The sequence below is a fragment of the Elephantulus edwardii genome, unplaced genomic scaffold (genome assembly GCF_000299155.1).
Source record: "Elephantulus edwardii isolate Elephantulus edwardi_28Jun2011 unplaced genomic scaffold, EleEdw1.0 scaffold00075, whole genome shotgun sequence".
NCBI classification, from domain to species: Eukaryota; Metazoa; Chordata; class Mammalia; order Macroscelidea; family Macroscelididae; genus Elephantulus; species Elephantulus edwardii.
The window spans coordinates 11,422,876-11,445,263 of NW_006399825.1; the positions used below are offsets into that span (position 1 = coordinate 11,422,876).

General features: G+C 37.6%; 1 protein-coding gene across 3 annotated transcripts in view; it reads left to right on the plus strand.

Annotated features, from left to right (window-relative positions):
* The window catches only part of PARD3B (par-3 family cell polarity regulator beta), a 1,417,836-nt gene that overhangs the window by 601,579 nt on the left and 793,869 nt on the right, over positions 1-22,388 (plus strand). For all 3 annotated transcript variants that reach the window (XM_006889111.1, XM_006889110.1, XM_006889109.1), the window contains exon 4: positions 10,502-10,611. In XM_006889111.1, coding sequence (XP_006889173.1) covers positions 10,502-10,611 — 110 coding nt within the window. The remainder of the gene's footprint in view (positions 1-10,501; positions 10,612-22,388) is intronic.

A 22,388-nucleotide genomic window follows, 5' to 3' on the forward strand; every position in this document is an offset into this window, starting at 1 on the left:
GCAGGATAGAGCAGGGTTTAGGGCTGTTGTGCATAGGGTCGCTATGAGTCGCAAATGACTCGAGAGCACATAACAACAACAACAAGTCTAGACCTGTTCTCTTGCCAGCCCATGGTATGTTACCAACCTAAATTAGACAGTATAAATAAATTGATATTGTAAAGGACATTGAACAAAATTGTAACATGGTAAGTTATAGATACCAAATGTGTAACAGAATTGTAACCTGTTGAGTTACAGAGACCCAAATGTGGAAATTTTGGTGGAAGAAAAGCCGTGTGCCTTTATTATCACAGCAAGAGTTTCTTGAAGTTGAAGGCAAAACCATCTTTGGAGTCCCGGTAAAAGTCTGATTAAAAACGTCCTCACTTGTGTTGATAAAGCAGCAATTTGATTTAAGTGTATTTCCAGATACTAAAAGATGCTTTATCACATACCTGTTCATTCATAACTGTGGCATCAGTAGAGACTATTATATGAATTTGTTGTTTTCTAAAGGTATCTATCCCAACATGTTGAATAGGATGGCTTCTGCATTGCAAAAGTGAAAGAAAAATGATATTAAATGTTAGTCAACTTCGACTTCTTTTCACCTTTTAGGGCCATACTGGGAGTCTTTTTTCCTAATAGATTGAAATCTAAGACTAAAATATTTGAACAGCTACAATTCTACTCAAGTTTGACTTTGCTTCTCTTGTGTGTGTTTTCCATTAGCATGTTTGAGAGCATACCACAGCTGCTGCATTCATCACCAGTCAGACACCAGACTGGGTCAGGCACTCCTGTGGCGAAAGTGATCTCGTATCACCACTTCACCATAAATTGTGCCACTATTGGTATCATTACCAATTTTTTATGGGTCTCCAGCTTTCATTGCTAAAGAGTTTACTTCCCATAAGTTGAAAGTCTTTTTTGGTTCCTGTAACATCCACTCAGACAAAGGATATTCCTCTTTCACTAGTCTTTTTTAAAAGAAATAATGATAATTTTATTTTCAGAGAAAGTTCTCACAGAAAATTTTGTTCTTGTTTGCAGTCTCTATTCAAGTTGTTCAGGACATCCGCTGAATTGTTCATACTATGTCAGCATTCCCTTTACGCCCATTCTATGGTTCCATTTTCAGTACCCTAGTTGCATATTTTTTTAAACTTCTCATCTTGACTTCAGATTAATTGCTGACTACTTATTTTTTTAAAGGAAAACTTTACACCCACATATATATCCTTTGTTATGTGTGCCAATTTGTTATTTCACTAAAAGCACATTTTGAGATAGTTTTGGTTTAAGATTTAAAGAGTCTCAAAGGGATAGTCTCTGCAATCCTCTGCTCCCAATTAATCCAGTACATCTTGACCCTTAAAGAATTGATGTTCTTTTATGAATTCTTTTCCTTTACTGTCAGGGAGATAAGGGCCTATTGTGGCCCTGATCAGAATGGTCAGTATTGGTAACCAAGCGTGATATAATTCCCCTAGAGTGTTCCTTAGTAGATAAGGGCATGACTCATGTATTATTACAGAATATTAACTAAGTAGACATGTGTGTGTCAGTGTCGTAGTGTACACTATGTTGTGTGCAGCATGGTGAGCTGATAACCAATAAGTTAGTGGTTTGAATCCCCTGGCTGTTCTATGGGAGAAAGGTAGACAGGCTATTCCTATAAATATTTGCAACCCCAACAACCCAGAGGAGGCAGAGTCAGCTCAATGACAGTGGGCTGGGTTTGGTTTGATTTAACGATGTTAGCACTATATACTGGTTTCTTCTCTGCAACTTTTTTTCCTTCTCTCTTTTGCTCCTGATGCATAGAAACCAACAGTTTTTAGATGATTCTCCCTATCTTTTAAGGTCCCAGATTCTACTAATTTCACTAGGATCCAGAACAAGATCTTTGTGCTGAATTGTTCTATACAGTTCTGAGACAAATTTTGCAAGTATTTGATTATATCTGAGAAGTAGTGATAGGCCAGCACTCCGAGAGAGGAGCTATCTTCCTTCTGCTAGACCAGAGTCAAGCATCTTACCAGTTATGCCAGGCAGCTGGGTTAATATTTACCCCCTAGCACCTTTTTTCTTTTATTTATCTCTTTATCTCCAAATCCTTCCTCCTACTGGAGGTTCAAAGAGTTTCTTCTGCTTTGAGAGAAGCTCCTTCTGCTTCATTCTTTTCACTTGCCCACGTACAGATTGTTGTTGTTAGGTGCCATTGAATCCAGTATGGCTCACAGTGACCCTGTGAACAGCCAACATGAAGCCTGCCCTGTCCTCTGTCATCTCATCTCTGTACAGTAGATGGGCTCTGTCAGTAGAGCCCATTTCTGACGTCATTGTGTCATTCCATCTCATTGGAGGTCTTCTTTGCTGACCCTGCATCTTTCCAAGCATGATGTCTTAGGTTGTGACTGCACAAAAGAAAAGTGAATTCATTTGTGCAAATGCATAAAACTGAATCAGAAACAAAGTCCAAAAGACCTATTAACTTTTCTGAACTTCAGTGCCCTTATTTCCGTATAGAATACTTCCTCTGTGTATCTGGAATGGGACTTGACGGTAGCTTATCCAACATGCTAGTTTAACTAATTTTGAAAAAGCAGGCTCTGCGGTGGTATAGTTTCCTCTTTGGAACATGGTGTAATTACCACCTATGGAAGGCAGAGGTAAGTGAACACAGCGCTCACAACAATGAATTTGAACATGGCAGAGACTGTAAGGACGGTGCAAGGTGTGGCGTGCTTTTATTTTGTCATCTTTCTGAATAGGAGCAAACTCGATGGCACCTAGTAATAACAATAGTATTTTTGCCATATATCTCCAAGAACATGTTGTTGTATTGTTAGATGTCTTCTCGTTGACCACAACTCAGAGCAACCTTGTCTTATCTTAATATCTTCAACCCTCCCTTTTTTTTTGGACAAAAAAAAAAAAAGAAATAAAGGTCATTTATTCCATCATGCTGTATAAAAGGAAAAAGGTAGAGAGTGGGAGAATCCGAATAGCTGACAGGGCAGCTAATCCTGAGACAACAGATGGATACATTAAACAAAAAAAATGTTATATTAGTTTGCTCACAAAGTTCGTGTACATTGTGTTTCACACTATTATTCATTCATATTGTGTTTTAGAAATCATTCTCATGTATTATGTTTTATAAAATCAATCACCTTTGGACCTCATTACCCTGTTTTCAAGTCCCTGGCAGATCCTTGCCATCTCCTTTACCCTTTCCCTCCACCCAACAAACCGTGAAACCCTGGGATTTTGCCCCTACCCATCCTCACCCCTCTCTTCCCACCTTTTACCCCTTTGGGACCTCATACATCTTTTGCTAGTTATCCTTCTATTTTTACAATAATAGTCTTCTACAGTATTTGTCCTGATAAGACTGAGTTCATTCACACAGCATAATTCTCTCCAGTCTCTCTCAAGTTATGTAGTATTTTTTTTTAAATTACTGTTCCTGAGTGTTGCATAGTATTCTGTTGTGTGAAAGTACCGCAATTTCTCAATCCATTCAGTTGTATTTGGGCTGTTTCCATGATCTTGAGCAAAGTTTGGCAGATGGCTACATTTTTACAGACAGATTTATACAAGTTACAGTGCTGAAGTTCCATTGACATCAGGATGATAAAAGGGGGCATTCTACATTTGCTTCTCAATTACTTAGATAAGAGAGACACTTTGATATGGGTAGAAACCCCATTTCTACATCTTATCAGACACAAAGTTTAAATACACATAGGTGTTTTAAGGGGAAACCAAGAATCATATGAATTTTTTTTTTTTAGTCCAGGTGAGTGGGTGATGAAAATGTAAATGAAACTAACCATAAGTTATACAATTTTGTTCTTTAATGTAAAATGTCTTTATTATTTAAGTATTGAAGCACAAGATAATTGAAAGGCATTGTTGTAAGTGTTCAAGTCTATTAGAAAATATGCTATATGACATAAAATATAGTCTACTTACAAATAATAATTACCTAGAAGAATGTATACCTTTATTTGTTTAAGTCTTTTATTTTTTTATAAAAATTACCAATTTAGAGATATTTAATTAGGTTTTTACTTTATTCATCTCATTTAACTTGGTATCCTATCAGCAGCATTCTCTCATTAGAGAGTACACTTTACTTTTTAAAACTTCTAACTTGAAAATTCAGTAATGCAGAAATAATTACTTAGAATAAGGAAAATTGAGATGTGTAAGTGACCATTCCTTACCCTTCTTCACATAAACAGTTTAAAATGTCAACTCTGATTCCTTTCTCTCCCTCAGTTTACACACACAAACTTCCCCCTTTTTCCTCTGGAGTTCTCTATTTGTTTGACTTCTTTTAACCTTCCGGCTCACTAGATAACCTCTCTATCAGAAAATAAGAACCTGCCTTTCCCATCCTTTCAATTAAAATGTCTTTAATGCACCTCTATTAAATTTTCCTGGTTTCTCTTCCTTTTTTTTAAACATGTTTATGTCTACTTCATTATTGTTGAAATAAATATTATTTCTAAAACCAACTTCGTATTTCATTACTGCCTAGTTGAGAACCCACTTTTTGATTTTTCACTTGCATCAAGTCATCTTAAATTAAAAACAAGTTTTCAAATCCTTCGTTCACTTAAGCCACAAATCTTGTTTTATTTGAACTAAATCACAAGAGTTTCCCAAACTTTCCCATGACTACTCCCTAAAGAAGGGCTATTTCTAGGCTGGGAAGATGAATGGAGCAGCTGGATTCTGCAAAGGTGTGTTTTCTGGTTTGGGGTTGAGACTAGGGTGTGGCTCTTGCTTGCAACAGAGTGTGAGCTGATTGTATTTGGCCTCATATTTAAAAACGCTTTTGGGCCCTTGGACCTGCTGCCCACAGGCCTGGTTTTTGTAGATCTCCAGAATAAAACATGATTGGAATCAGAGTATCATCCAACTTCTCAAAAAAGCTTGCCTCCAGAAACTCAATGAACTTAGAGAAAAGATGAAAGTTTTGTGTTTAAGACTTTCATTCATAGGGTTGCCATGGGTCATCTACAACTTTACGGCACTTAACAACAACTACAACTCTCTAAAGACATTAGAATGGTTTCTGGTTTCTCTCATAAACTCCTTGTCCTCTGCTCTTTATTAGTAGACAGATGCTATTTTCTCCAGAACCACTTCTAACTTTTCTCTCCCTTTCTGACTGTCAATGTTGTTCCTGAATTGACTTCCTTCTTGTTGTCTTCTTGCCTCTTCTGGTTGGTTCTGTGTGTCTTACCAGCACTCTAACCATGACCACTAGCACTCTTTAGGTGTAAATTGCTTCATCTTAGGTTGAAATAGCAGCAATATTGATGACAAACTGCCCATCCAGCCTTGCTCAGGACAATCATTAAATAGATCTCTGCTCCAGAAAGCACAAATAAATACCCATTCTTCTGGAATGACCCTCAGTAAAATTTAGCTTACATGTGATATTAATGATATTTTTTTATAGTTTTCACATGATGTTGATCACCTTTATTGGAAATAGAACAAAAATGGACTTCTTCCAATCTGTTGGACAGACAGTTGTCCTCCAGAATTTCCTGACACAGACTGGTGAGCACATCCAAAGCTGCGTCTGTTAACTGAAATAAGCTAATAGGCATCACATCAATTCCTGGGGCCTTATTTTTTGCCAGTGTCTTCAATGCAGCTTCCACTTCTTCCTTTATTACCATTGGCTCCTGCTCATATGGTACTTAACTGAAATTTTTCAGTACTAGTCACTTCTTTTTGGTATAGTGACTCTGTGTTTTCCCTCCATCTGAAGAAGAATGATGTTGCATTCATAGTAAAAAAGTCAATTTCAAATTATGTCCTGAAATATAATGTTATGAGTGATAGTATATTGTCCATATACATAAAAGGAAGATCCATAGATATGACTATTATTCAAATATTCCCTCCTACATCTAGAGCCAAAGAAGAAGAACTTGAGAATTTTTACTAAATCTTGCAGTTCAAAACTGACTGAACATGAAGTCAAGATACGTTAATGGTAATTGGTGATTGGAATACAAAAATTGAAAACAGTGAAGAAGGCATAGTAGTTGGAAAATATGGGCGTGGTGATAGAAATAATGCTGTAAATAGAATTATTGAATTTTGTACTTTCTATGATTTGGCCTTTGCAAATATTTCTTTTAAAAGACACAAATGATGACTTTACACAAAGACTTCACCTAATGTGGTACATAACAATCAGATTGACTGTATCTGTGGGAGAGATCATTAGAGAAGCTCAATATCGGCAGTCAAAAGTAGGCCAGGGATGGACTGTGGGTCAGACCATGTGCAAGTTCACAATGAGGGTGAAGAGAATTAAAATCCACGAGAATCAAGATATGATCTTGAATCTATTCCATCTGAATTTTAAGACCTTAAGAATAGGTTTGAAGCATTGAATGTCAATGATCAAAGACCAGATGAGTTGTAGGATATCAAGAATATTATCCATGAAGAAAGCAGAAGTTCATTACAAAGACAAAGAAAGAAAAAAGTAATAGATACCAGAAGAGATTCTAAAAATTGCATGAAAAGTTGAGAAGCCAAAACAAAGGGAAAACATAATGAAGTAAAAGAGCTGAACAGAAGATTTCATAAGGCAGCTTAAGAAGACAGTTGTTGTTGTTGTTAGGTGCCATCGAGTTGTTTACGACTCATAGTGACCCTGTGAATGAAAGGCCTGAACACTGTTCATAAATAGAGTTTCCGGAGGCAAGCCATTTCAGAATTTCGGAAGTGGATGCCTCTCCTGCTTCCAGGAAGTATTATAATGAAATATTATAATATATTATAATGAAATATGCTAGAATTGGAGAATAAAAAGGGAAGAACTTGCTCTGAATTTCTGAAGTTGCAAAAACTAAAAAAACAAATTTAAGCCTCAAGTTGTAGTATTGAAAGATACCATAGGCAATATATTGAATGACCTGGAAAGCATCAAAAGAAGACAGAGGAAATACACAGAATCAGCTCTATAACTGGATGGAAAAATAAGATCATAGTTGTATACCCCTCTACTAAGGTGTTTAACATTTATTATCTTATTTGAATTTTGTAACTAGTGCCTTTTAAATTATGGTTCCAAGGAATACTGCTTTTCTTGAGCTAACTAAGGGATTTACTTCTAGAACCTATGAGCATCATTTCTATGCTAGATGAAAAATAATACAGTGCTTTAACTAATATTTAAACTCCCTCCAACCTCTTATTTCCCCTTCTCCCTTATAATTCTTGACTTATATGAAAAAAAGCTATATCTATATTAGAGTGGAATTGTGTTTAGCTATTTTAATTAACCTAATAATTCCAAAAAATTAACTTGATTTTAGGAATTCAGCTTTTAGGGAGGATAATACTGCACATAACAAATGAACAATGTCCATAGAATAAGTTATTTTACTTATTTTATTGAGATTGACAGAGTTCCTGCTTGGAAATTCCATCTTGAACAATGTAAGATTCCTAGTGTGCTTCATTTTATTTCATATTTCCATCAATCTCATGGTCTTTTATTATCATCACTATGACTTAAGCGATGAGACCATTACACCACAGGAAAGGTAAAACTCAACCTATCTGACTCTAAAATCCAGGGTGACTTCCATGTGCTCAATAGTGTTAAGTGGTATTGTCTAATCATGAACTGTTGTTATAAACACCTTCACTACGGTGGTTATGTTTAATTGAAGTTTTTTCCTCATCACTAGAGGTTTTGTGCTTGAAAGTCATTGCCTCTTTCTACTTGCAGTAAGTGTTGTCTGCAAGGTTCGTCTTATACTCTGTTACATATCCAACATTTGCCAAAATCATCTTCAGAATTTACCTTCTGTTGTTCACTCAGACATAGATTTCTTTGTCATTAAGGTACAGCTCAATATCTTCCTAAAAGCTGCCTTCAAATGGGCTATGCAGTTAAAAACCAAATGTTGTTGTTGTTGTTGTTATGTGCCGTCGAGTCGCTTGCGACTCATAGCAACCCTGTGTACAACAGCCCTAAACTCCGCTCTGTCCTGTGCCAATCACACCGTCTCTGACACTCCCATCCCAATTATCCCAGTCACTGAATCAATCCACCTCATAGAGGGCCTTCCTCTCCTGCGCTGTTCCTCCACCCTCCCAAGCATGATGTCCCTCTCTAAGGACTGGTCTCTCCTCACAACATGTCCAAAGTATGTTAGACGAAGCCTCAGAATCCTTTCCTCCAAGGAGCCACCCGGTTTAACCCTTTCCAGGACAAATCTGTTTGTTTTCCTAGCAGTCCATGGTATTCTCAATACTCTTCTCCCGCACCACAGCTCAAAGGCATCAATTCTCCTTCTATCCTCCTTGGTCATTGTCCAACTCTCTGATGCATAACAGGTGATTGCAAAGACCATGGCCTGTATCAGACGCACCTTAGTCTCCAAAGAGACACCATTGCTCTTCAGCACTTTGGAGAGGTCCCTAACAGCAGACTTTCCCATTGCAATGTGCCTTTTAATTTCGTGGCTGCTGGTGCCAAGACTGTTGACTATGGAGCCAAGCAAACTAAAGCTGTGTACAATCTCAATCTCTTCACCATCCATCCTGATGCTGCCAATTGGTCCAGTGGTGAGAATCTTTGTCTTCTTAGAAAAAGCAGATCTGGGATGAGTTGTTAAAAACTCTCTGAGATATCAGTTCATATTTAAAGATGTTCATTTATTAATTCCACTATAAAATAAAAATACTTGTTATCAACATGTAAAGACAGCCCAAATAAAATTAGAAGGTTACTCACCAGGAGATATTCAAGTGCACAGTGCAGAAAAGTAGCAAATGGGAGAACTTATTCCTAATGTGCTGAGAGTGTATTCAAAATGAGAGTTAGCAATTTTTATTGTCTTCAGTGTTCCACACAGTTGGTGTTACATGCATAGAGAGTCCCTGGATTTGACCCTCCGCCTTGCCTGGCCAAAGGTTTGTGTCAGGTGGAAGGAGGAACAAAGAAAAATAAATATCCGCTAGTTTTGTCATGCTCATGAAGAATCCTGACATGGGTGTGCCCTTGTTAGAGGATCTAGTTTAGAGGTAAGATAAAGAAACAGAAGTGAAAAGGATAGATAGATCATTACCCTAGGAAAACCAGAAAGGTTCATATCCTTTATCTTTGCCTTCATTCATGCCCCTCTCTTTATCTGTCTAATGCTTGGTGTGACCCTAAAAGTTGATATAGTTGTACAAAACTGAGTTGCCATTTTCTTGAAGATATATATGTTGTTGTGTACCATCGAGTCAGAACTTACCTACAGCTGACCCTCCAGCAGGTTTTCAGAGGCAGTTAATCACGTCAGAGTTTTCCCATCCTTCTCCCATGAAGCAGCTCATGGATTTGAAGCCTTCAGGATTACAGCATAGCCTCTTACCACAAGGCCATGGCTTATCGACTGAAGAAACAAATCTAAATTTATGTTGTTACAAAACTGGCTTAAATAATTTAGCATTTTGTAAATAAAGTGGGAGATATTGCCTATAAAGAAGGAGTTGAAGAAATAAAATTGTGTCCTTAAAGTTGAAGGAAAACTTTCTGTTGTGGATTCTTTGAGAAAAATTTACTTATTGCCCAGCAAAAAAGCAAAACCAAAACAAAACTTAAGTGCTCCCCATCTCCCCCAAGTTATGCAGATAAAGAGTTAAATTTCATATGAAAATTATTTTAATACAAACAACTTTTCTAGGTTTTGGTGGTTTTTTGGTTTGTTCTCTACTATGACCATTTTATACGAAACAAATTCTTTTAGGCCTAATTGAAGTCAACATGGTTAGATGGCCAGCTCTGCTGAGATTGTATTTTATTTGGACTCTATATTGGTATTATCTTTTTTCAAGTTTAATAACTGACTCAAATATTTAATAGTAGGAGCTCTCATTAAAGAAAAAATAAATGAGGATATACTTTTTAGAAGGACTTATTTATTTTCCTTATCAGCTTTATCACCTTTCTAGCAAAAGGAAGAGAGCAGGACCATTCTATGTATGTACTTCAGAAGACATTAATGCTGTAACCCCTGCAAATAATTTATTTCTGAATATATCATCATTCAAAAGACCAGGGAACCACCAAATAGCAGTAATAACTCTTCTTCCAGCTCTGCTGAATAGCAGATTGCACTATGTGAATCTCTTGTTTATTGGAAAATCGTTCTTTTAAGGACTCACACGTATTTTCTAGATCACTCTGTCTACCTCTGCATTGCATAAAAGTTTTCTGTTAAATTTAGTGGCTTGCTTTGAAATGTACGTGGGAAGAGATGAGAATGGAAAGATTTTATTTCTGTGAAACATTTTAGAAATAGATGACAAAAGATCATTAAATGGATTAATTTACAAGCTCCCTTACCAAAAAAAACCTGTTTATACATAAAAGCGAGTAGTAAACCTTTTTTAATTAAATTGCATTGTACCATGCACTCTTTCCTCACCAGGGTTCTTTTGACCCCTCACCTCTTATTTCATCCTGCAGGCACCCCACTGCTGGTGAGGAGGAGCAGTGACCCAGCCCCTGGCCCACCTGCCGATGTCCAGCCAAGTGCTTCACACTCCAGTGGCCATAGTTTGAAACCTGTTGTTCCAGTAGGTATCCTGGCATTTGCATTTCTAATGCACAAAGTGCTAGCCTGAGACTAACTTAACTCTTGCCCTCTTGTAAGTAGATGAATATCTTAAAGACCTAGATCTTTAGCTAGAATATACCATATTAGAGCTAGAACTAATGTCTAGCTATTATTTACAAAAAAAACCAACCCTGATAATGAAATAAGCATTTTTTTTAAGTTGCTTTGTACATATCTACACTTCCACAACAAGGTAAGTACATTTTTAGCTCCATTTTACTGATAATGAGATTGAAGCTGAGGAAGGGTTCATTACTTGCCTAAAACCACATAGCTAATAGGTATCAAACAAACAAACAAAAAACACAATAAAAATCCACTGACATCAAGGTGAGTACAACTCACACTGAGTCTCCATTGCATTTTGGCTGCTTCTTTTCTATATGGGAAAAGACTGGTTCATCTTTTCCTAGAAAGAGGATATTAGATTCAAGCCACCAGCTTTTCAACTAGCAGCCCAACATGCTATATTTACATCACCAGGGCTTCTTAGCTAGTAAATGGCAGGCAAGAATTTAATCTAGCTGTTCGCTCTCACAGGATTGGTACAGTAACTGGAATAATAGGGGAAGGTGAGTTGAGTCAGTGAGACTGGCTCAGGACAGGGCAGGCTTCTGAGCCATTGTACATCCAGTCACTATGAGTTTCAGTCCACTCAGTGGCACATAGCAACAACAGGTTGTAAATTACATGAGTAGAGATTGCCCATCTTTCTTATGCCAGAGCTGCTGATGGATTAGAACTTCCAGAGCGGTGAGGCCTTGCGTTGGTAACACAACTTATTATGGGCTACCTCACCAGGGCTCCCTGGATGTAAGAGTCTGAGCCATACATTAGTCTGGAGAAAGTCCCACAGGTTCTCAGCCATGAGCCAGCTTATCTTATTGACGTTCTATTCCAAGGTCAGGCCTATCCCAGCCAAAAAAACATTAACGCTTTTGTTGTGTAAAGGGTAAGGAAAGTTAGGTGAACTGAAGGCATTTTAACAGTTACTGTTCTAACCTAGAAGAGAGAGTAAGAAAGGAAGATATAGTTATTCTTAGATCCGTGTATATCTAAATGGGTAGAATGTTTAGACTTGTGCTGTTGAGTATATCAGCCATTAGTCACTTACGGATACTGAGTAATTAAATCCTAGATAATCCAAGCTATTTTATAAGCTTGCATCAGGGCTAATCCAAATTGTTAAGTGTTTTAAGTGTTTTACCAAATAGAAAGACTGACATATCATAAAAGCTAAGATGTTTTATTAACAACCTTCATAATGACTACTTGATGAAATATTAATATGTTTGGTGTTGTGTTGTGTGTCATTGATTCAGAACTGACTCATAGCTGATCCTCCAGCTGGTTTTCAGAAGCAATAAATTGCCTGGAAAGTAAATTGCTCGCCGGCCCTTCTGGTGGAGCAGTGGATTCAAACCACACGATTTTGAAATGCAGCTTAGCTTATTACCATTAGGCCATCGGGGAGCTTCCCACGTACCACACGTGTTTGGTATATTGGTATAAAATATATTATTGAAGTTATTTTTCTTTCTCTTTTTACTTTATTTTTAATGAAGCTTGTTGCTGTTGTTGTGTGTCCTCAAGTCATAGACAGATGACCTTCCAGCAGGTTTTCAGAGGCAGCAAATTTTCACGAGATTACCCATCCTTCTCCTGTGAAACATCTGGTTAATTCGAACTGTGTACCTTTGGGATTGCAGCACAGCTTCTTGTCACTAGCCCATAGAACATTTAAATCACATATTTTTATTGGGCAATGCAACTTTAAAGAGAAGTAAAGTTTGATATAGCATTAATTAAGGATTTGAGACCTTTTGGGAAAGTTTTTTTGATCTCCACATTATCTTTGAAGTGTCAGTGTGCTTGGGTTTGCCTTGGGCAGTCCTAGGCCATGCGCTTAGCCCTGGTATTACTAATAATAGTGCCTCCACTAACTTTTTATTAATAGATTTTTTTTTATTTTATACTGGTTTACTTACAAAGTTTTTCACACCAAATCTTTCCCATTTCCTTAAGCTGCCCCTCCCCCACCAGCCAAATTGTGTGACTCTTTGATCCCCACCCATCCATCCTTACCCCTTTGCCCCCCCTTTAGATCCTCATACACATTTTACTAGTTATTTCTTTCTATAATAATGGTCTTATATATTATTTCTACTTATGGGACTGAGTTAGTTCTCTTAACATAATGCCCTCCAGTTCCTCCCAAGTTAGGTAGTGATTTACAGAATCCTTGTTCCTGCATGGTACATAGTATTCCATCATGTGAATGCACCATACTTTTCAATCCAGGGGTGTTTGTAGTTTATGTGGTACCTATATATCACCCAAAGGCATGTGGTTCAAATCCACCAGCTATTCCACAGAAGAAAGATGAAGACACTCCTCCCATGTGACTTACTGCCTCTGAAAAACTGCTGCAGGGTCGGCTCTGTTCTTACTCAACAGTATATGACATAACAACAGTGTACGTTACCCTAGGGAGCTCTGGTGGGCTAGCAGGTAGGGAGCTGTACTGTCAACTCCAAGGCCTGTGGTTTAAATCCACTCCCTGTTCCTTGGAAGAAAATAGGGAAGCCTCCTCTTGTGCAATTTACAGGCTCTGGAAGTCTCCTGAAGGTCAGCCATCAATTTTTACTCTATGGCAATGAGTTGTTGTTTGTTGATACGTTAGTTGCTCTGCCAACCTAAGGGTTCAAATCTCCAGCTGCTCCTCAGGAGAAATATGGGCAGTCTCCTCTTGCGTGATTCACAGCCTTTGAAAATCCACTTGGTGGTCAATTCCAACACAACAGCAAGGAATTGACTTGTTTGGTGTATTGCCCTACGTTGTTGTCAGATACCATTGAGTTGATTTTTTTTTTACTTAAAATAACCACATATAACTCAGTAAAATTGTCCCATTAGGTTTTCTAGTCTATGATATTTACAAAAGCATATTATCTGATATATTTTCCTGCCATAGGGTAGACTCAAACTTTAACCCTAACCTTTTACTTAGCTGCTGAGTTCTTAACTCTTACACCACCAGAACTCCTTTATGTAACTCTGTAGTCACTTTTTTGTTGTTGTTGTTTGGTGAAATAGTATAAAACAACAATAACAAATATTACCCTAGGATGCAATGATGTCAGTCTGGAGACTAAGGTGTGCCTGATACATGCCATGATCTTTGCAATCACTTGCTATGCATCAGAGAGCTGGACAATGAATAGGGATAATAGAAGAATTGATGCCTTTGTGCTGTGTTGGAGAAAAGTATTGAATATACCATGATCTGCTAAGAAAACAAACAGGTTTGTCCTGGAGAGGGTGAAACCAGGCTGGTCCTTGGAGGCAAGGATTCTGAGGCTTCATCTGACATACTTTGAGTGTGTTACAAGGAGGGACAAGTCCTTGGAGAGGGATGTCATGCTTGGGAGGGTGGAGGGACAGCAGAGGAGAGGAAGACCTTCTATGAGATGGATTGATTCAATGACTGGGATAATGGGCGTAGGTGTGTCAGAGACAGTGAGACTGGCACAGTATAGGGCAGGGTTTAGGGCTGTTGTACATAAGGTCTTTATGAGTCGCAGGCTACTCGATGGCACATAACAACAACAACAACTCATTGCCCTAGTAGGAAGGGAGGAGAACCATGTAAAAGTAATAACCAGCATTCAAACTGAAACATACCTCAAAAGTGATTTTGTGTCAACGGTATGGAGGAATGGAGTATGGATGCAGTCAGTATCCTTCTCTTCTATCCCGTAATTCTACTTGCTGTTCCCTCCATAATGCCAGCAACATTATACTTGATTCCTATGATTTGATGTGTTGATCATGAGTTTTGTGTGATAACGTAGCCTTGTAGCAACTAATATGAAAAATGATTGCTTAAAAAGCCATGTTCAATTGCATTTCAGTTCAATATGAAGGAAACAAAAACAATCAAAATTTCCATTTCTTAAACAGAGTATTCACGTGTAAGTAATTCGCAGATGGCAGAACCCCCAAGTGAGTTATGTTCAATCATTCCCAAGAAATGAAACTTACTTGTAAGCAGCAGCATAGGAAGCTGTATGGATGAGTATTTGACACATTTGATTATGTTGAAATATTGCCTTTAAAACCACAGTTGGTGATTGTTATTTTTAGTTGCACTTCATTAAGTTTTCCATAGAGAGATGAGTTGTGTTTGAGACCCAGAGAGATGTGTTTTTGAAAAATGTAAAAGTTGTACTTGTTTTCTGCTGGCTTCAGTTTATGATTGTTAAGTGATAGCATGTGAGTTCCAGCTTACATGGTCCTGCGTCTAACCAAATGAATGATACCGTCCCATTGTGCACCATCTCCCACCATCACTGTGCTTGACCCCAGGGCCACAGTCATTGTCCAGTCATCTCATTGACTGTTTTCCTCACCCTGTACTTTACCAAACGTTATGTCCTTCTCCAGGGACTGATCCTTCCTAACAAGCTGCTCAAAATGTGTAAGATGACGTTTCGCAATGCCCTCCTCTCAGAAGCCTTCTGGCTGTTCTTTGAACACATTCATATATTCAGCTGGTAGCCTCTTGTATAGTCAGTACTCTTCTCAACCATCATAATCCAAGGGCAGCAATTCTCCTTTGATGTGCTTTATTGGTTGTCCAGCTTTCACAGGATATAGTTGAAAGCACCATGGATCAGATGCACCTTAGGTAACAAAGTGGCATCTTTGCTTTTTCACATACTGTCTTTTGAAAGTTTTGCTCAAGGCAGAAAACTGATTTCTTGGTTACTCAGCTCTATCCACTGGTGGTGTGTATCCAAGTACAATCAAATCCTTTATGACGTCAGTCTTTTCTTCATTATGATGTTGCTTATTAGTCCACTTGTGAGGATTGTGGTTTTAATTTTTTTTATTATGTTACATTATAAACCATATTGAAAACTGTAGTGTTTTGTCTTCATCTGAACATTATTTTTTAATTATTATTATTAAGATAAAGGCTGTTGTTGTTTGCCATAAAGTTGAAACCAACCCATAGCTGACCCTCCTATGGGTTTTCAGAGGCAGTTAATCACACAGGAGGAGATTGTCAATCCTTCTGCAGAGCGTCTGGTGGATTCAAACCAGATGGCTTTGGGATTGAAACACAGCTTCTTAGAACTAGGCCAGCAGAGCTCCATAGTCCACTAAGAACTGAGATATATACTTTCAGATATTTTAAGTTTTAAAAGAGGATTCTAGTTAGTAAAATAACATTTTGTGCAAGGTTCAGAATATTATATATATATTATTGTTATTCTTTTGTACTATCAAGTCGGAACCAAATCATAACTGACCCTCCAGAGGGTTTTCAGAGGCAGTAAGTAGATTCCCACGGGAAGAGATTGTCCATCTCAGTTTCTCTTATTTAGAATACCAACAGATATTCTAAATAATTAAGTATGTGGGAATTGTTCCCCCCCCCCTTTTTGTAAGCCTATTTTATCATCATCACTGCTGTTGTTATTTTTCTGTGCAAATGAGTTGACTTCAGCTCGTAGCGATTGCATTTACCATGCATGGAGCCCTACCTAGTCCTGTGCCATCCTCACAGCTTCTGCTGTGTGTAAGCTCTCCATTAATAATGTGCAAATGGCAATCATTATTTCTCTTTCAGGGCAATAGCAAATCCAATTCTACTGCTTAGTTATGAGTTAAAGAAAGGATCCTGGTGGTAGAATTTTTCTGTGAATTGGTTTATGGGACTTCTTACCATCCTTGGCTTGATTATAACCTGGTGTTTTTTACCTAAGGGCAGGCCATAAAACCAGGTTCTTGAAATTGATGTTCCCAAATTTGGAAATAGAAGAGAACTCTAAACAGATGTGTTTGGTTTTTGAATTTTTTATTCTTTTTCTTTCTTAATATCCGGTTAACTACTATGGTTGTTTTGTGTTTATAGTTTCACGTTTAACCCTAAGGCAAATTGATCCTGCAGGGCGAGTAAATTAAAAAGTGGATTCCTGAAAATTATAATGCTGTGGTTGTTCACAGGTAGTAAACATAGTTGTTTGTTCTAAAATTGTGTCTTGCCTGTTTCCCCAGAACAAAGAAAATATCAATTTGTCTTTTGAAAGTACACACACATAATATATACATTTTATTTTTAAAAACATCAAGCTTTTGGTGTAAAGGGTGTTTGGTTTTGGTTTTTTTTTTTACTATTAAAGGTTTATGGCTCAAGTTCAGAGCATCTGTGAACTCTGAAGTTTTATGCCATAAGATTTGGGGTGTTGAGATTAAATAATGTAGAATAACTTATTTTCAGAATATGAAAAATGGTAAGAGATTAAGAAGAATTGTTAACTGTCCCAGTATATTCAATACATAAGGTTAATTCACTGAATTATGGAATTTTTATTCTAATTTGTAGCATGTGAATTTAGTATTTCAAGATGAACAGAAGTTTTTCTGGGTTTTATTGAGGAGCAAAAAAATTACTCTTTAGGTGGTAACCACTGGTTTAATGGTAAGGAGTTGACTCCCAGTTCAGGAGAGAAAGGAGAATAAACTCTTCCTGTATGATTTATAGCCTTTCAAAACTCAGTTGAGAGTCATCTATGAGTAGATTTTAACTGAATGATGCATAGCAACCTTAACAAAATTGTTATTAACAGTTAAAAACAAAAACTCATTGCCTTTATGTCAGAAGTGACTCAACTTCTACTTCATATGGTCTCAGAAGCTGAAAATAGGTACCTGTCCGCCTTTCTCCCTCAGTACTGCTGGTAAATTTAAGATTTCAGAGTGTTGGGGTTAGCAGTACCACTCATGGATTAAACCAGGAGGGCTCTCTGCTATTAACAGTTACATTGAAAGAGAGAGAGAGAGAGAGAGAGACAGAGTGGTAGTTGGATGACACCCTAAGAAGACTATGTTTCCCATTGTCTTGTATGTTCACTGTGGACAAGGAGTGAATACACAATGGTATTTCTTCGAAGTTGTTCATATTATATCAGCAAAGGAAATGACAGGCAGCTATTAGAGAAAAATGTCCAGTGAATTGAAGCTTTCTCTTTGTGTCTTGTATATGATATGATGGTACATTGCTTTGAGAAAATTTTCCTTTTCAAGAGCATGTGTGTTACAGATATTCTAATTACAGCAGAAGCTGCTCCTGGATTTAAAGTTCTCAAATCTATGAGAGAAATCATGGAAATATTACAGAAAATGAAAATAGCTTAGCATTCAGGATTAGACTCCTCTAAGAGCCAGTGAGATCTTAGAGGATTTTAGATTGTGGCTGTTGACTGTCAAATTCCAGCTGAGAATTTTAGAGAAATAAAGAATGATTAGATTCTGTTTTTTTCTGCCCAATAGATATATGAGAAAGTAGCTGTAGAAACACCAGAACACAGTAATTGTTGCCAACACTGATGTATATTGCAAGGAAAGACCCGTCTATTGTCTCCCAATGAGGAGATATGGATGCTGAAGAGTGGGAGGGAGGGAGAAATGGCATGTAATATATAATTGCATTATTTAGAGATACTGAAGCCTACAAAAGATTTTTCTTTTCTTTTTTTCCCTCTGACACAGTGATTTAATAATAGTCCTGGTGTTTGTAACTCCAGCTGTTCACGCTGTGTGCTGATAAGACCAGAGCTTGGAGACACATTGCAACGATGGTTTTCGTATGGCTTTGTTTTTAAGAGATAAAGCTGCCATCCAATATTTCATGGGGCCAAATGTTTACTTAGTTTGGCAAGTTTAGGCAGCTTAATTTCTGAGGCAGTTATGTTTGTAAGTCTTTGGTTCAAATGAGCAGAAGACAGAAGCTCAGTTTACTCTGCAGGAGAGGTTTGTGGTGTGTGGGGGGGGGGGGGGGGCGTTTCCCCCCTCCCACCAGATCTTGCAGAAGTTCGTGAGGCGAATTTTAATTGTCTGAATATCTGTGCCATGACTAATCAAAGAAGCTGGGAGTTGTGACTCTCTTGTCATTGTCTCTTCTGCTACCCTTCATCTTGGGTCTGTTCCCACAACAAAAGTGTGAAGGAGGCTCACAATTCAGAGGTCAGGTTTAGAAATTGAAAAGGTAGACATGACATGTCATCCTTTGCCTGAGCTGCATGTAATGAAAACAAAATGAGTTCTGCTTTCATGTCAACAGAAATTGATTAATCCCTTAGAGGTCCGTGCACTCTCCTGTGAACCATCTGGAAAGCATAAGACATGGTTCCTGTCCTCAGGAAACTTATAACCTAGTTATGAATACAGATCTGAAGCAGTTTAACAACCCTTACAGCCTGTGAGCAGGTATGACCTTATCAACTAAGACATTTAACTATCAAAATGACTACTCTTCTACCGATAGGCAGCACTCCAGAATGCTCCTCGGTCCTCTCTGGATCCCAAGGCAATTGTCGTGTGCAATGTCTCTATTAGTTATTTTACTGAACTATAACTGCTAGTTCATGTGTCTGCTTTTCTTCAAGACTTGGAGCTCCTCAGAGGAAAGATTCACTTGTACAGTCTAGCCCCCTAACCCATCTAGCCCCCAACCCCAAAACATGTTTGACCTGTAAGAGGTTTTCTTAAATATGTAACCAAACAATTAAAATTCTTATCCTGATTTAATTTCTGGAACTTTTTATCAATTGCACCACCTCATTTTTAAAGATATATGAAAATATCTGACTTAACTTGTGAAGTGACCAATTTGAATGTACTGTTTTGTTCCCCAATAGTTTAGGATTGTCTGCTTTGTTGTTATGTGCCGTCATATCAGAATTGACTTCTGACTGACTCGCCAGCAGATGTCCAGAGACTTTAAATTTCAAGAGGAGATTGCCTGTGTCCCCCATAACTGGCAGATTCAAACCACCTGCGATTGTGCTGGCAGTGCAACTCCTTTCCACCGTTCAGCCACCAGAGCTCCCTCTAAGGCAGTGTGTTGTTTCTATTCCTTCTTGGTGTCAGGGAGAGAAGAATAACACGTGAAATAAAAATGTGTGTTAGCGGTCGAGGTCAGCGGGTGCAGGGGCAACACATTTTTTCATTTTCTTACAACTTGAAATGATTCTTATATACAAACTGATTCTTTCTTTCCTTCCAAACTCATTTCTTGAAATGAATATATATATATATATATATATAAAATCCAGGAAACATTGGCCACCTGAGGTATGAGTAATTATTACGCAGCCCCATTTGGTGTATGAACCTGATACTAGAAAAATGGTAAAGTTAATATGCATGAGTGTGCATTTGCGTCAGTAAATGAATATAAAACACACAGATTTGAGTGAGATTATATGTAGGTTATAACTTACTGTCAACAACATTGTGAGCAAAGGGACCATAAAATTAAAAATCTTGTTAATTATGGCTAGAGATTTTTCTAATACCCAAGTTCAAAAAACTTAGCAATTGTTTAATTAGGCTAGAACTACCTACAATACACTATGGTTAACCTCTCTAACACCGAGAAAATGGGAATTCCAGAACAATTAATTATGCTTATACAAAACCTCTGCCTACACCAATAAGCTTTTGTCCAAGCACAGATACGGAACTCTGCATGGTTTAAAATCAGGAAAAAGTGTGGTCACAGTTGTACCCTTTTTCCATACCTATTCATTCTATAAACTGAGCAAATTATTCAGGAAGCTGGACTCTGAAGAAGAATGTGGGATCAAGAGACAACTCATCAATAACTTACATTGTGCAGATGACACAACCTCGTTGCTGAATCTAAGGAGGATTTGAAATGCTTGCGGTAGAAGATCAAAGACAGGATAGATTGTATCAAAAAAAGACAAAAATCCTTACCATTGGACTGATAAGCAATGCCATGGTAGATGGGTAAAAGACTGAAGTTGTCAATAATTTCATCTTACTTGAGTTCACATTCAACACCCTTGGAACCAGCAGTCAGGACATCGGAAGATACATTTGATTGGTCAGATCTACTGTCAGGGACCTTTCCAAAACACTGAGAAGCAATGATGTCACTTTGAAGACTAATATGCCCTTGATTCCAGCTATGGCCTTTTCATCACTTGCTCTATGCATCAGAGAGTGAATAAGGATGAATGACAAAGAATTGACGCCTTTTACCTATTGCTTTGGAGAAGAGGGCTGAATATTGCAATGAGTACCAAAAGCACAAGCAGATAGGTCTTGGAGAAGTGCAGCCAGAATGCTTCATGGAGGCCAACATGTCGAAGCTTCATTTCACATACTTTGGGCATGTTGCCAGGAGAGGTTATTCCTTGGAGAGGGCCATCATACCTGTAAATGAGAGAATTAGCAAAAGAGAAGATCCTCAACCAGATGGATCAACATGATAACTACAACAGTGGTCTTAATTGTGTCAAAGATAATAAGGATGGCACAGGCTAAGACAAAGTTGAGATGTGCTGTTAATAAGATCACTATAAATCATACTCAATTTGTTGGCATGTAAGAACATAAACAGCATATACTTATATCCATTGCCCTTAAGACATAAAGATACTTTCTTATGTCATTTATGTCTAAATATTAACTCTTTTGCATTTTCCACATAGTTCATCGTCCTTGAAATGTTTTTCATTTGAAGTTAATTTGAAAGCAAATGAAAATAGTCCTGATATGTAATTAATTCAGGAGTATGAGAATATTTACAAGGTGTTTCTTGGCAAAACGTTAATAAACATCACACTTTTGCAGCCTCAGCATATGTAATTTGACAGTGTTGCTTGAAATTTGGTAAAAAAGAGCAGAATATAAGTAGTTTTGTTCTAAAGTTCAAGATCTGATGTTCTGATTACATCAATAACTTAGTGACCTTGAGAAAATGATTTAAATTATAAAAAGATTCCTCAGAAATTTTATATAAGTAGGATGAAGTAATAAGGAGAAATTGTATATGAATGCTAGTAATTTTTAGAGATGCGAAATCCAAACTAGTTACTTCAGGATATAGAATTAGGAACTTGGTTTAAGTAAACTCAGTTTTAAAATGTCTATATATCAGTATTCTTGTGTGTTTATGGAGTGACACTATCTTCCCATATACAATACTAACAATCTGTGTTTATGCCTCAAGGGAACAGCATGTAGAATTATATCTGTCTGTCTGTCTATATTTTTTTTTTTCACTCTGTGAAAAGTGGTAAGAACCTGTATGGTAATCCTGGAAGGTTTGTGGTTCAAGGCCACCCCCTGCACCGCAGAAGAAAGATTAGCTATCTCCACCTGTGCAATTACTTCCTTTGAAAACTCACTGGAGGGTCTGCTATAGGTCAGTGATACACAACAACTACATATATATTTTACTGTGTATCTACAACAAACCCCATCCTGTTACTTTCAAATTAATTCTTACTTATAGCAACCCCACAGCACAGACTAAAACTACTCTCGAGATTTTCCAAGACTGTAATTTTTAATGAAAGCAGACTTCTCTATCTTTCTCTAAGGAGCAACTGGTAGGTTTGAATGGCTGATCTTGCATCTAGCATACGAGTGCTTACCTGTGGTATTATCTGTGTTCATGTATGTCTGTGTGTGTGTGTATGTATACATATGTGTGTATGTATGAGTGCATGCTTATGTGTGTGTATGTGTGTGTGACAGGAGGAGATTGCTCAGGTCTCTCGCTTGGAGCAGCTGGTAGATTTAAACCATCCTTGGGGGTTGATTTTGAGTTAGCAGCACAGCTTCCTACCAATTAGGCCACCCGAACTCCCCTTTGAGAAGATAGACAATTACTACTGAGAAGAAAAGAGA